The sequence below is a fragment of the Salvelinus alpinus genome, chromosome 20 (genome assembly GCF_045679555.1).
Source record: "Salvelinus alpinus chromosome 20, SLU_Salpinus.1, whole genome shotgun sequence".
Lineage (NCBI taxonomy): Eukaryota > Metazoa > Chordata > Actinopteri > Salmoniformes > Salmonidae > Salvelinus > Salvelinus alpinus.
This window is the reverse complement of record NC_092105.1, coordinates 20,202,338-20,217,747: the sequence shown is the minus strand read 5'-3', so window position 1 is coordinate 20,217,747 and position 15,410 is coordinate 20,202,338. Positions and strand designations below refer to the sequence as shown.

Below are 15,410 nucleotides of genomic sequence, written 5' to 3'. Positions count from 1 at the left end.
AGAAATACCCCAAAAATTGTTTTTGGGTGGAGTTTTCCTTCAACTTTAGGCTATTTACTATATTACAAACATAATATTGAATTGTGGTTGACAATGCAAACAGATATCAACATTTAAAGGTTATGTATCTACTGCTTAGGTAGTTCCATATGAGCCACCGGCTTAATCCCATTCTTTAACTAACATTTTTTGGGTTGAGTTGGAGACGCAAATCCAACAAATCATTTGTTGACTTTTCGACAAGTTAATAGGCTATTTATTGTATTTCAAAAGTGTTATTGAATTGTGTTTGATGGTCAACGCAACCAACATTTGGAAGGAGATTTATCTTCTGCTTGGATAGTTCAATCTGTGCCACTGACTTAGTCTGGCTTTAATTCCAGTTCGTCTACAATTCATAATTGAAATGTTGGATTGACATCTCCATCTCAACCAAAAATGTAAGTATAAAAATAGGACTAAATCAAATTAAACTTGAAATGCACTATAAATAAAGTTTGATTTGATTTAGTCCTAATGTTTTAATTTCGATTTTTATTTGAGATGGAGATGTTCATTCTTATTTTGTAGACAAAGTGGAATTAAAGCCAGACTAAGTCAGTGGCACAGATGGAACTATCTAACCAGAAGATTTTGCATTGACAACCAAACACAATTCAATACCACTAAATAGCCTTCAATTTTAAATCAACCAGAGCTTGAAACCCTAGGCCTATTGTATTGTGCCTATTTTTAGATAAGTTTAGAAACAATAGATGTTGATGACTTTGAAAACGCTATAAAGGCCTAAATAGTATCATTGATGATAAATTACTTTTAAAGTATGGTCACATTTCATCAGTTTTGGAAAAAGTGACCAATTACCTTAAATAGAAAATGAAAGTGAAAGTCACCCTGTAAAATACTACTTGAGTAAAAGTCTAAAAGTATTTGGTTTTAAATATACTTAAGTATCAAATGTAAATGTAATTGAAAAAAATATACTGAAGTATCAAAAGTGAAAGTTTTAATTTCACATTCCTTATATTAAGCAAACGAGACGGCACGGTTTCCTTGAGATAAAGGTGCCCAAAGTTGACCTATTTTGCTTACCCCACCATACCATGAGACATCCATCTCTTCATCACTGGAAAAGAGAAACGTTGGAGATAAAAGCTTACAAAGAGGTTTGTGAAACAATTTAATATTTTCTGGCAACAATTTTTTTAAATTTTTTATATTTTTTTTATAAAAGCTCGTAAATTCAGATTTTTTTTCATATTGGCAAATGCTGTAGTTTAGACCTTATTTTACATAATCAATTTTTTGAGGTGTTGTGCTGCACGCCATAGGTTGAGACACAACATGCTTTTTAATTCATGACGGCATCACTTGGCAGAAATGCAGAAATAGGCGATGTGGAGGTAAGGGCTAAGGTTGTGTGTTTGTTTGTGTATTTGTGTGTGGGTGTTTGTGGATGATGTGGAAGTTTGTTATGGTTTCAGGAAGTGAAGAGGCGTTCTTGAAACAATCCTGCTGGATGGTGTAAGCAGAGTTCTATACCCTTCCAACCTCTCTCTCTCTTTCTCTCTCTCTCTCTCTCGTTCTTTTTCCCTCCCACTCCCTCCCTCCCTCGCCCTTTCTCTCTCTCCCTCCCTCCTCTAGTTTCTTTCTTTTCTCCTTTTCTTGTTTGTGAAAGTCTATTTTGGTAATTTTTTTGTCACAGAACCCCATTTCATTTCCTGCACACCCAGTCAGGAAGAGATGCAGTGCATCTGTGTATGTGTGTGTGTGTGTGTGTGTGTGTGTGTGTGTGTGTGTGTGTGTGTGTGTGTGTGTGTGTGTGTGTGTGTGTGTGTGTGTGTGTGTGTGTGTGTGTGTGTGTGTGTGTGTGTGTGTGTGTGTGTGTGTGTGTTTCTGCAGGTGGCCCAGTCAGATCCAGAGCAGGTCTAATTGCTGAGTGTGTGAGTGTTGTCTCTGATTGGGGTTAAAGACTGCATCACTGCAGGGCTGCTGGAATAATTACTGCTGCTTAACCTTTCCTCTGACACACACACACCATCAACCAAATGAATGTTTTCCTTTTCCGGTACAGCATTTATCCACTGTCTCATTTGGACAGGTTCAGAAGCTGTAAGTAGGCATTCAGTACTAACATGTCTTGTTTGTTGGTGCTCAGTCGGTGTCAAGGCTTTAGGCCTAGTTCACTGTCTCCTCTGCATCGTGGCCATGGAGACTGGGTCAGGTTAGTGTTGACTCAGCAGCATTAACACACATCAGACTCATCCAGCTGAAATTCTCACTGCCTGCCCGCCTGTCAGCACTGCATCTACACTCACCACAGGAGCAGCTGCTACTGCTGTCTCACTGCCTGCCCGCCTGTCAGCACTGCATCTACACTCACCACAGGAGCAGCTGCTACTGCTGTCTCACTGCCTGCCCGCCTGTCAGCACTGCATCTACACTCACCACAGGAGCAGCTGCTACTGCTGTCTCACTGCCTGCCCGCCTGTCAGCACTGCATCTACACTCCCCACAGGAGCAGCTGCTACTGCTGTCTCACTGCAGTGCGTGTGTGTGTGCGTGCTGACAGTGGTCCATGTGATAGAACATCTCTATGTACTGTCTCAACACATTCAGGTTGGATGATATGGAATATGGAATGGAAGCCTTATATTGAAGATATTCATTTTATTTTATTTTAGCTAATGTGTAATCTACTTTACCTGGGTCTTGTGTAAGGGATGGATAATGTAAATGTGACTTGGCTGTCTGTGAGAGAACTTTAGACAGAGGTTTAGTATTTTAGCTGGCTAGGGAGAGTCTGAGTTTCTAGATTTGAGTGTGAGGGATCCAGTGTGTATAGATGTCAAGTGTGTTGGGAGCGCACTGAAGGTATGTGAGGAGTCAAACGCAGGAGAGCAGAAATGTCAGTGTAGCGTGTAACTTTTAATCAGGGCAAGTCCAAAACAAACACAGTCCAGTACAAATACCCAAAACCCAATGGGAACAAACAGTTCACCCTTAAGGCGTAGAACCACAACGCACCTTACTAAAATCACTACACGCAAAAAAATACACTGAGGAAAGCCTCCACAAGCAACAAGAAAAAATAATCCCGCATAAACCTAAGCGGGGAAACAGGGTAAATATACACACAGAAATCAAAGCAAATGAAAACCAGGTGTGACAGAACCAAAGACAAAACAAACGGAAAAGGAAACATGGATTGGTGATGGCTAGTAGGTCAGCGACGCCGACCGCCGAGCCCCGCCCGAACTGAGAGAGGAGGAAGTCATGACAAAGTGTGAGTGAGAGTCAGGCAATATGGCCACCAGAGCTGTCAATTCTTTTACATAGGCATTGACATTTATGGATGATTATAATATGAACTAGAGGTCGACCGGTTAATCGTAATGGCCAATTAATTAGGGCCGATTTCAAGTTTTCATAACAATCGGAAATCGGTATTATTATTTTTTTTCTTACACCTTTATTTAACTAGGCAAGTCAGTTAAGAACACATTCTTATTTTCAATGACGGCCTAGGAACGGTGGGTTAACTGCCTTGTTCAGGGGCAGAAAGACAGATTTTTAACTTGTCAGCTCAGGGATTCAATCTTGCAACCTTACGGTTAACTAGTCCAAAGCTCTAACCCCCTGCCTCATGAGGAGCCCGCCTGTTACGCGAATGCAGTAAGAAGCCAAGGTAAGTTGCTAGCTAGAATTAAACTTATCTTATAAAAAACAATCAATCAATCATAATCACTAGTTATAACTACACATGGTTGATGATATTACTAGTTTATCTAGCGTGTCCTGCGTTGCATATAATCGATGCAGTGCGCATTCGCGAAAAAGGACTGTCGTTGCTCCAACGTGTACCTAACCATAAACATCAATGCCTTTCTTAAAATCAATACACAGAAGTATATATTTTTAAACCTGCATATTTAGCTAAAAGATATCCAGGTTACCAGGCAATATTAACCAGGTGAAATTGTGTCACTTCTCTTGCGTTCATTGCCCGCAGAGTCAGGGTATATGCAACAGTTTGGGCCGCCTGGCTCATTGCGAACTAATTTGCCAGAATTTTACGTAATTATGACATAACATTGAAGGTTGTGCAATGTAACAGGAATATTTAGACTTATAGATGCCACCCGTTAGATAAAATACGGAACGGTTCCGTATTTCACTGAAAGAATAAACGTTTTGTTTTCGAGATGATAGTTTCCGGATTCGATCATATTAATGACCTAAGGCTCATATTTCTGTGTGTTATTATGTTATAATTAAGTCTATAATTTGATAGAGCAGTCTGACTGAGCGATGGTAGGCACAAGCAGGCTCGTAAGCATTCATTCAAACAGCACTTTCGTGCGTTTTGCCAGCAGCTCTTCGCAATGCTTCAAGCATTGCGCTGTTTATGACTTCAAGCCTATCAACTCCTGAGATTAGGCTGGTGTAACCGATGTGAAATGGCTAGCTAGTTAGCGGGGTGCGCGCTATTAGCTTTTCAAACGTCACTCGCTCTGAGACTTGGAGTAGTTGTTCCCCTTGCTCTGCATGGGTAACGCTGCTTCGAGGTTGGCTGTTGTCGATGTGTTCCTGGTTCGAGCCCAGGTAGGACCAAGGAGAGGGATGGAAGCTATACTGTTACACTGGCAATACTAAAGTGCCTATAAGAACATACAATAGTCAAAGGTATATGAAATACAAATCGTATAGAGAGAAATAGTCCTATAATTCCTATAGTAACTACAACCTAAAACTTCTTACCTGGGAATATTGAAGACTCATGTTAAAAGGAACGACCAGCTTTCATATGTTCTCATGTTCTGAGCATGGAACTTAAACGTTAGCTTTCTTACATAGCACATATTGCACTTTTACTTTCTTCTCCAACACTTTGTTTTTGCATTATTTAAACCAAATTGAACATGTGGCATTATTTATTTGAGGCTAAATTGATTTTATTGATGTATTATATTAAGTTAAAATAAGTGTTCATTCAGTATTGTTGTAATTGTAATTATTACAAATACATTTTAAAAATCGGCCGATTAATCGGTATTGGCCTTTTTTGGACATCCAATAATTGGTATCGGTATCGGCGTTGAAAAATCATAATCGGTCGACCTCTAATATGAACAGATTTCATTCATAGCTTGATTTGCAGTTGGTGGTTGGGGTGGGTGCTATGCAGTTTTGGGGTTGAGTTAGGGGTGGTAACAGGGGTGGGGCCTTGGCCTGGGGATGTATAGTGGTGGTATGGCTGTGGCATGCACCATGGCACGCGACACACACAGTATGCTAGGCAGTTCTGGTTATCCTTTAACAAGAAGTTAACAGGACTTTAACCCTGACATAGATAGAGGCTTCAAACACACACACACACACATACACACACACACGCACACACGCACACACACACTCTCCAGTGCACTTCAGTTTAAACCCAATTAAACAGGAGTAGGCTTTCCATTAATCCTAAGGGAAAGGAATGCCGTGCAATTTACTGTAGAGGAAGGAACTAGAGGAGAGGGGGACAGTTAGAGGAGGAAAAGAGAGCTTGTATGTGAAAATGATATTTCGTCTAGGTTGGCCAGGCTCTCAGATTTACATTTAACATTTTAGTGATTTAGCAGGCGCTCTTATCCAGAGCAATTTACATGAGCAATTAGGGTTAAGTGCCTTGCTCATACTGCAGCATTATGGGTCTTGACTACAATCATATGTGTTTAAAAATGTAAACCATGCAAGTCACTGGCTGATATTCAAACCCAGTCCCATTAATGTTTAGTAAAGCATGACTGTTATAATGTGTATGATTGCGTAATATCATGCAAGTGTGTCAGGCTTCATAATATAACTCTGACAGTGTGATCATGTGAGTTTTTATTTTTTTATTTCACCTTTATTTAACCACGTAAGCTAGTTGAGAACAAGTTCTCATTTACAACTGCGACCTGGCCAAGCAGTGCGACACAAACAACAACACAGAGTTATACATGGAATAAACAATCATACAGTCAATAACACAATAGAGGAAAAAATTAAGTCTATATACAGTGTGTGCAAATGGCGTGAGGAGGTAAGGCAATAAATAGGCCATAGTAGCAAAGTAATTACAATTTAGCAAATTAACACTGGAGTGATAGAGGAGCAGAAGGGGATGTGCAAGTAGAAATACTGTTGTGCAAAAGAGCAGAAAAGTTAATAAAAACAGTATGGGGATGAGGTAGGTAGATTGGGTGGTCTATTTACAGAAGGGCTATGTACTGCTGCAGCGATCGGTTAGCTGCTCAGATAGTTGAAGTTTAAAGTAAGTGAGGGAAATATAAGTCTCCAGCTCAGTGATTTTTGCAGTTCGTTCCAGTCATTGGCAGCAGAGAACTGGAAGGAAAGGTGACCAAAGGGGGTGTTGGCTTTGGGGATGATCAGTGAAATATAGCTGCTGGAGTGCATGCTACGGGTGGGTGCTACTATGGTGACCAGATAAGGCGGGGCTTTACCAAGCAAAGACTTATAGATGAACTGGAGCCAGTGGGTCTGGCGACGAATATATAGCGAGGGCCAGCCGACTAGAGCATACAGGTCGCAGTGGTGGGTGGTATATGGGGCTTTGGTGACAAAACAGAAGGCACTGTGATAGACTGCATCCAGTTTGCTGAGTAGAGTGTTGGAAGCTATTTTGTAAATGACATCGCCGAAGTCGAGGATCGGTAGGTTAGTCAGTTTTACAAGGGTATGTTTGGCGGCGTAAGTGAAGGAGGCTTTGTTGCGAAATAGGAAGCTCATTCTAGATGTCATTTTGGATTGGAGATGTTTAATATGAGTCTGGAAGGAGAGTTTACAGTCTAGCCAGACACCTAGGTATTTGTAGTTGTCCACATATTCTAAGTCAGAACCGTCCAGAGTAGTGATGCTAGTCGTGCGGGCGGGTGTGGGCAGCGAATGGTTGAAAAGCATGCATTTAGTTTTACTAGCGTTTAAGAGCAGTTGGAGGCCACGGAAGGACTGTTGTATGGCATTGAAGCTCGTTTGGAGGTTAGTTAACACAGTGTCCAAAGAAGGGCCAGATGTATACAGAATGGTGTCGTCTGCGTAGAGGTGGATCAGGGAATCACCCGCTGCAAGAGCGACATCGTTGCTATATACAGAGAAAAGAGTCGGCCAGAGAATTGAACCATGTGGTACCCCCATAGAGACTGCCAGAGGTCCGGACAACAGGCCCTCCGATTTGACACACTGAACTCTGTCTGAGAAGTAGTTGGTGAACCAGGCGAGGCAGTCGTTTGAGAAACCAAGGCTGTTGAGTCAGCCGATAAGAATACGGTGATTGACAGAGTCGAAAGCCTTGGCCAGGTCGATGAAGACGACTGCACAGTATTGTCTTTTATCAATGGCGGTTATGATATCGTTTAGTACCTTGAGCGTGGCTGAGGTGCACCCGTGACCAGCTCGTAAACTGGATTGCACAGCGGAGAAGGTACGGTGGGATTCGAAATGGTCGGTGATCTGTTTATTACCTTGGCTTTAGAAAGGCATGGCAGGATGGATATAGGTCTATAACAGTTTGGATCTAGAGTGTCACCACCTTTGAAGAGGGAGATGACCGTGGCAGCTTTCCAATCTTTGGGGATCTCGGTCGATGCGAAAGAGAGGTTGAACAGACTGGTAATAGGGGTTGCAACAATGGCGGCGGATACTTTTAGAAAGAGATTGTCTAGCCCAGCTGATTTGTACGGGTCCAGGTTTTGCAGCTCTTTCAGAACATCTGCTATCTGGATTTGGGTGAAGGAGAAGCTGGAGAGGCTTGGGAAAGTAGCTGCGGGGGGTGTGGAGCTCTTGGCCAGGTTTTGGGTAGCCAGGAGGAAAGCATGGCTAGCCGTAGAGAAATGCTTATTGAAATTCTCGATTATCGTGGATTTATCGGTGGTGACAGTGTTACCTAGCCTCAGTGCAGTGGGCAGCTGGGAGGAGGTGCTTTTATTCTCCATGGACTTTACAGTGTCCCAAAACTTTTTTTGAGTTAGAGCTACAGGATGCAAATTTCTGTATGATAAAGCTAGCCTTTGCTTTCCTGACTGCCTGTATTGGTTCCTGACTTCCCTGAAAAGTTGCATATCGCGGGGACTATTCAATGCTAGTGCAATCTGCCACAGGATGTTTTTGTGCTGGTCAAGGGCAGTCAGGTCTGGAGGGAAGCAAGGGCTATATCTGTTCTTAGTTTAAGATGGTGAGGAAATTACTTTTAAAGAATGACCAGGCATCCTCTACTGATGTCATGAGGTCAATATCCTTCCAGGATACCCGGGACAGGTCGATTAGAAAGGCCTGCTTGCAGAAGTGTTTTAGGGAGCGTTTGACAGTGATGAGGGGTGGTCGTTTGACCGCAGACCATAGCGGATGAAGGCAATGAGGCAGTGATTGCTAAGATCCTGATTGAAAACAGCAGAGGTGTATTTGGAAGGCAAGTTGGTCAGGATAATATCTATGAGGGTGCACATGTTTACGGATTTACGGTTGTACCTGGTGGGTTCCTTGATCATTTGTGTGAGATAGAGGGCATCTAGCTTAGATTGTAGGACTGCCGGGGTGTTAACATAACCCAGTTTAGGTCACCTAACAGAACGAACTCTGAAGATAGATGGGGGGCAATCAATTCACATATGGTGTCCAGGGCACAGCTTGGACCTGAGGGGGTCTATAACAGACGGAAAAAGTGAGAGACTTATTTCTGGAGAGATTCATTTTTAAAATTAGAAGCTCGAACTGTTTGGGCATAGACCTGGAAAGTATGACAGAGCTTTGCAGGCTGTCTCTGGAGTAGATTGCAACTCCTCCCCTTTGGCAGTTCCAGCTTGACGGAAAATGTTGTAGTTGGGTATGGACATTTTTGGTGGCCTTCCTAAGCCAGGATTCAGACACGGCAAGGACATCAGGGTTGGCAGAGTATGCTAAAGCACTGAGTAAAACAAACTTAGGGAGGAGGCTTCTGATGTTAACATACATGAAACCAAGGCTTTTTCGGTTACAGAAGTCAACAATTGAGAGTGCCTGGGGACACGCAGGGCCTGGGTTAACCTCCACATCACCCGAGGAACAGAGGAGAAGTAGGATGAGGGTACGGCTAAAGGCTATCAAACCTGGCCATCTAGTGCATTGGGGACAGAGAATAAAAGGAGCAGATTTCTGGGCGTGTTAGAATAGATTCAGGGCATAATGTACAGACAGGGCTATGGTGGGGTGCGGGTACAGTGGAGGTAAACCCAGGCACCCGAGTGATGATAAGAGGGGTTGCATCTCTGGATGGGCTAGTTATGCTGGGTGAGGTCACCGCATGTGTGGGAGGTGGGACAAAGGAGGTATCTGAGGCATGCTGAGTGGGACTAGGGGCTCCGCAGTAAACTAAATCAATGATAACTATCCTAAACAACAGTGTACAAGGCATATTGACATTTGAGAGAGACATAAAGCGAGGCATAAAGCAATCACAGGTGTTGATTGGGAGAGCTAGATAAGACAACAACAGGTAAGACAACAACAGCTAATCAGCTAAGACAACAACAGCAGGTCAAATGGCGATGAATGGGCAGAGAGGGTCGGTTAACTACACACAGGGCCTGAGTTCGGGGCTAGGGCCGACAGATAAACAAAGGTAAACAAAGTGGAGTACCGTGATTAATGAACAGTCCAGCAGGCATCAGCTATGTAGCCAAGTGCTCATAGGGTCCAGTGAACAGCAATAGATGGAACAGGGAAGCCGCGGGGTAGTCGTTACTACGCTATCACGCCGGATACACAGCGTTTAAAGTTAGCGTGTCAGTTAGTGAGTGTGTCAGGCTTTGTAATATAACGCTGACAGTGTGATCATGTGAGTGTGTCAGGCTTTGTAATATAACGCTGACAGTGTGATCATGTGAGTGTGTCAGGCTTTGTAATATAACTCTGACAGTGTGATCATGTGAGTGTGTCTGTCATCTAGTCTCGCTTGTTTATTTGTCATTAGACACACTCTTCACTTAAGGTCACTGAAGACTATCTCACCCCTTCTCTACCCTCATCCTCTCTCTGTACCTCCTGCAGGGGACAAGGATGGCAGTAAGGTGACAACGGTGATGGCCACCCCAGGCCAAGGGCCCGACAGGCCCCAAGAGGTCAGCTATACAGACACCAAGGTGATTGGGAACGGCTCCTTCGGAGTGGTCTACCAGGCCAAGCTGTGTGACTCTGGAGAGCTGCTGGCCATCAAGAAGGTTCTGCAGGACAAGAGGTTTAAGGTAAGAGAGACTGCAGGGTGCTCGCAGACACACACACGACCGCACATTTCTCTGATCTCATGAAACGATTACATCATTCTTGTCTTTTCAAAGATATCATCCTTCATTCATCTTTCAGGTGAAGTCTTTGTCTTCCATCCTTTCTTTGTAACGGATGACTTTCATTCAGAGTGGGTTCTACTATAAAGGACGACTCCATCCATTCACACTACTGTTCTCTGGTCTTTTGTGAATGGATTACAGGCTCCACACTCTGTTAGTAGAACAAAGAGAGAGACAAACACACACACTATACAGGTGTCCCTCAGTTCCCTGCCACTCTCTAGTCTAGGTCCAGTACTACAGAAACAAACTCATCAATCTACATCTGCTCAGTAGTAGCAGTGAATGCACAGATGGCTGTGCAATGTAGCATTGTGTTTTGCGTGTGTGTGCATGTGCGTGCGCGTGTGTCAAGGTCCAGATTGTCGCCATGTTAACCCAATTTCTCCTAGGCCTGACGATACCATCACTATCTCAATGTGGGGCTGTGAATAGGACTGACTGTTGTGTTGCTGTTGTCTTTGTCAGATCACTAGCTTTGCCCTCAGAAGTCTTGGACTTATTCTCCTAATTGTTAGCTTTGGAGCAACAGATGTACTTAAGCATTTGGTTTGACTACTTTCTGATACAGAGTGCAGTGATGTGTGCTGAAACTATTGCCCGTCATAAAGCGTAATGCACTATGTAAAACTGTCCAGTGGCTTCAATACAGTGGTAACTGCATTCATATAGATCAGGGGTGTCAAATTCACTCCATGGAGTGCCTAGTGTCTTTTAGGTTTTTGTGTTTTCCTTTCAATTAAGACCTAGACAACCAGGTGAGGGGAGTCCCTTACTAATTAGTGACCTTAATTCATCAATCACGTACAAGGGAGGAGCGAAAATCGTCAGACACTCGGTCCTCAGTGGAATGAGTTTGACACATGATATAGATAATATCACCATAATCTATGACCAGAAGGAATGTTGACTGAATTATTTGTTTTCTGCTATTTAACAAAAAGCATGACCAGTCCTATAAAATAAGCCCATTTGAATTCTTAAAGTTAGACTCTAACTAAATGCTAAATATTGTTGCCACAAGCAGCACCACAGATATTGAGATGATCGAGATGCAAGACTTCGCTCTCACACAGTCACACACAGTATGTGCACGGGTTCGCTTCACACTGTTCACAGTGAGGTAGCCAGGGAAGTTTCAACGCTCTTAGTTGTTGTGGAAATTATTTTCTGCATCTACGTCATCAATGAGTCTACCTTAAAATTCTTAACTAATTCATTAAAATGCTTTTTGAAGGAAAGCCTATCATCAATCCAGATGCCTATACACAGGAGCATGATCAATGAGGCCACCATCCAATGTACGCATGCAGAAATTATCAGATCATTTCTTACCTTATTTGGAAAATAACATATACTTCATTTTACCTGCATTAAGTACCAATTTCAGTTCTGCAAGGCAATAGCATACACAACAGTGTCATCTGCATACAGGTGAAATACATATATATTTAAAGATAAACCAATATTCTTCATGTAAATAGTAAAAAGAACCGGACCAAGAATCGATCCTTATGGGACACCCTTTGTTATGTCCAGAAAACTGGATTCAACACCATCAGTAAATACACACTGCCTTCTGTCCGTTTAATCATTTTCAAACCAGTTACTTGCAGATGGGTTCTTAGGCTGCGTTTAGACAGGCAGCCCAATTCTGATCTTTTTCCACTAATTGGTCTTTTGACCAATCACATTAGATCTTTTTCAGAATTGGGCAGCCTGTATAAAATCAGCCCTAGTCAGACGTAGAGGTTTGGCTGTTCTGTTTGTCCTTTATAGCAGCCAACCCCGCTCTTTTTCTGTTCTCTCTCTCCCTCACTCCCTATGTGTGGACTGTTATGAAGAATCTCTCCCTCACTCCCTATGTGTGGACTGTTATGAAGAATCTCTCCCTCACTCCCTATGTGTGGACTGTTATGAAGAATCTCTCCCTCACTCCCTATGTGTGGACTGTTATGAAGAATCTCTCCCTCACTCCCTATGTGTGGACTGTTATGAAGAATCTCTCCCTCACTCCCTATGTGTGGACTGTTATGAAGAATCTCTCCCTCACTCCCTATGTGTGGACTGTTATGAAGAATCTCTCCCTCACTCCCTATGTGTGGACTGTTATGAAGAATCTCTCCCTCACTCCCTATGTGTGGACTGTTATGAAGAATGAACTCGAACTCAATGAGTGTTGAGCGCTAAGTCTCCTCACATGACTGCTGCACACACACGCAAACACATGCGAACAGTTCACACACACACCAACATCTTTGTCTCCTCCTCTGTTTCTCTCTCTTTCTGCAGTGTGCCTCACACAAGGAGTGAGCCTTAAGCTGGGAGCTTTGTGACCAGTAGGCATATGTGCACGCACGCAAGCACACACGCGCACACACACACACACACACACACACACACACACACACACACACACACACACACACACACACACACACACACACACACACACACACACACACACACACACACACACACACACACACACACACACACACGTGAGCAGGCTCTGTACCATAATGCAGCTGGCTAAAGTAACTGTGTGTGTGTGTTCTAATGTCAGGCGTTGGGTGGGCTCAGGCTTCTCCCAGTGTATCTTGGGATATGTCCCTCTGGACTTTTTTGAGGGATCATATTGCAGCCCAGTGGAAGAATTACAGTGTAATACCCATAGTGTGTAAGTATAGCGTGTGTGAGTGTGTGTGCATGTGCTTGTACTCTGCATAGTCAGGGCTATAAATTAAAAAGACATAACATTTAGGAACAACATAAAATTAGATATATAGCCTATATGAATTCTAGCTACTTCTGAAGCACATGTTGTGCCCTAGAAACTAATATGTAACACGGTAAATTAATTCGTTTAATATAAAAACTAAAATGTTGATATAAATATCTGTCATTGAAATTAAAAAGATTTGTGGAATATTAGGTTTCTACTTTGTGGAAAAGCACAATTTTCCCATTGAGATGCATTGAATTGAAAATTGTACTCCGTCTCTTTAAGAGCAAGTTTGTGATGAGGACATGCAAGATATCTGTCATTCATTCATTGCTATGACCAGTGATCTCCTGAAGAAGCTATCCCTTTTCCTTTCTGTCTGTGCCCCACATGTTTGGATATACTGGTAAAGTCACCAGGTTGTTAGCTAGCTAGCTAATGAGGTAACAAATATGACTGAACAAAGTGTTAAACAAATGCGCCCAGCGAATGGCCTATGACATGGTTTATGAATGTAAAAAAGTAACTAAAATAAACTTCTTCTGAATCTATTTGTTTTTCCTGTCTTGAATGAAGAAATTCTATTTTGCGATCTCACAAAATAAATGTGAAATCTTTGAGGAGAAGTTCAATCAGTGAATCAGGTCATCTCCATGGTAACCAGAGACTTTCTGCCATACATGCCTTCAAACTACCGTAAAACCCCTTAAGTATTCCCTTGCCGAAGGAAAACATTTGAGGGGCTCTCTGCAGCACCCTTAAACCGTTTCCTTAGGTAAGAGGAAATGGTTCCTTAAGGTAAATCATTAAGGGAAACACTTAAGATGTTTTATGCAACCAGGCCTGATCTTTTGAACTGTTTGGGTTAGATACTGTCATGTTTTGTCATTGATTATCATGTCTTGTCCCTGTGCTTCCCTTCTATTCGTTTCCCTCTGCTGGTCTTATTAGGTTCTTTCCCTCTTTCTATCCCTCTCTCTCCCCCTCCCTCTCTCCCTCTCTCGCTCTCTCTCTCTATCGTTCCGTTCCTGCTCCCAGCTGTTCCTCATTCTCCTAACTACCTCATTTACTCTTTCACACCTGTCCCCTATTTTGCCCTCTGATTAGAGTCCCTATTTCTCCCTCTGTTTTCCGCTTCTGTCCTTGTCGGATCCTTGTTTGATGTTTGCTGTTCTGTGTCCTTGTTCCGCCCTGTCGTGTTTTTGCCTTCTTCAGATGCTGCGTGTGAACAGGTGTCTATGTCAGCTACGGCCTGTGCCTTCCCGAAGCGACCTGTAGTCTGTGGTCGCGTCTCCAGTCGTTCCTCTCTACTGACGAGAGGATTTCAGTTTTCCTGTTTTGGATTTACCTAAGATAATATCCAGGAGTATCGTTTTTTGTTTAAGACTGGAATAAAGACTCTGTTTCTATTAAGTCGCTTTTGGGTCCTCATTCACCAGCATAACAGATACAAGCAGTTTTTGCTGTATTAATGGTGCAAGCACGACGCTAACGATTCTGCGCTTGGGAAACAATGGCACATCAAAGCCTAATCATTACATTAATTATAATAAAAATAAATATATATACAGTGGCAAGAAAAAGTATGTGAACCCTTTGGAAATACCTGGATTTCTCCATAAATTGGACATAAAATTTGATCTGATCTTCGTCTAGATCACAACAGACAAACGCAGTCTGCTTAAACTAATAACACACAAACAATTATATGTTTTCATGTCTTTGTTGAACACACCGTGTAAACATTCACAGTGCAGGGTGGGAAAAGTATGTGAACCGTTGGATTTAATAACTGGTTGACCCTCCTTTGGCAGCAATAACCTCAACAAAATGTTTTCTGTAGTTGCGGATCAGACCTGCACAACGGTCTGGAGTAATTTTGGACCATTCCTCTTTACAAAATTGTTTTAGTTCAGCAATATTCTTGGGATGTCTGGTGTGAACTGTTCTCTTGAGGTCATACCCCAGCGTCTCAATAGGGTTGAGGTCAGGACTCTGACTGGGCCACTCCAGAAGGCGTATTTTCTTCTGTTGAAGCCATTCTGTTGTTGATTTACTTCTGTGTTTTGGGTCGTTGTCCCGTTGCATCACTCAACTTCTGTTTAGCTTCAATTGGCGGACAGATAGCCTAACATTCTCCGCCCAATGTCTTGATAAATTTGGGAATGAATTTTACCTTCGATGATAAAAAGCTGTCCAGGCCCTGAGGCAGCAAAGCAGCCCCAAACCATGATGTTCCCTCCACCATACTTTACAGTTGGGATGAAGTTTTGATGTTGGTGTGCTGTGCCTTTTTTTCTTCCACACAGTGTTGT

General features: G+C 42.7%; 1 protein-coding gene across 2 annotated transcripts in view; it reads left to right on the top strand.

Annotated features, from left to right (window-relative positions):
• LOC139546439 (glycogen synthase kinase-3 beta-like) overlaps positions 1 to 15,410 on the top strand; it is a 62,548-nt gene that overhangs the window by 19,587 nt on the left and 27,551 nt on the right. For both annotated transcript variants that reach the window (XM_071354814.1, XM_071354813.1), the window contains exon 2: positions 10,075 to 10,268. In XM_071354814.1, coding sequence (XP_071210915.1) covers positions 10,075 to 10,268 — 194 coding nt within the window. The remainder of the gene's footprint in view (positions 1 to 10,074; positions 10,269 to 15,410) is intronic.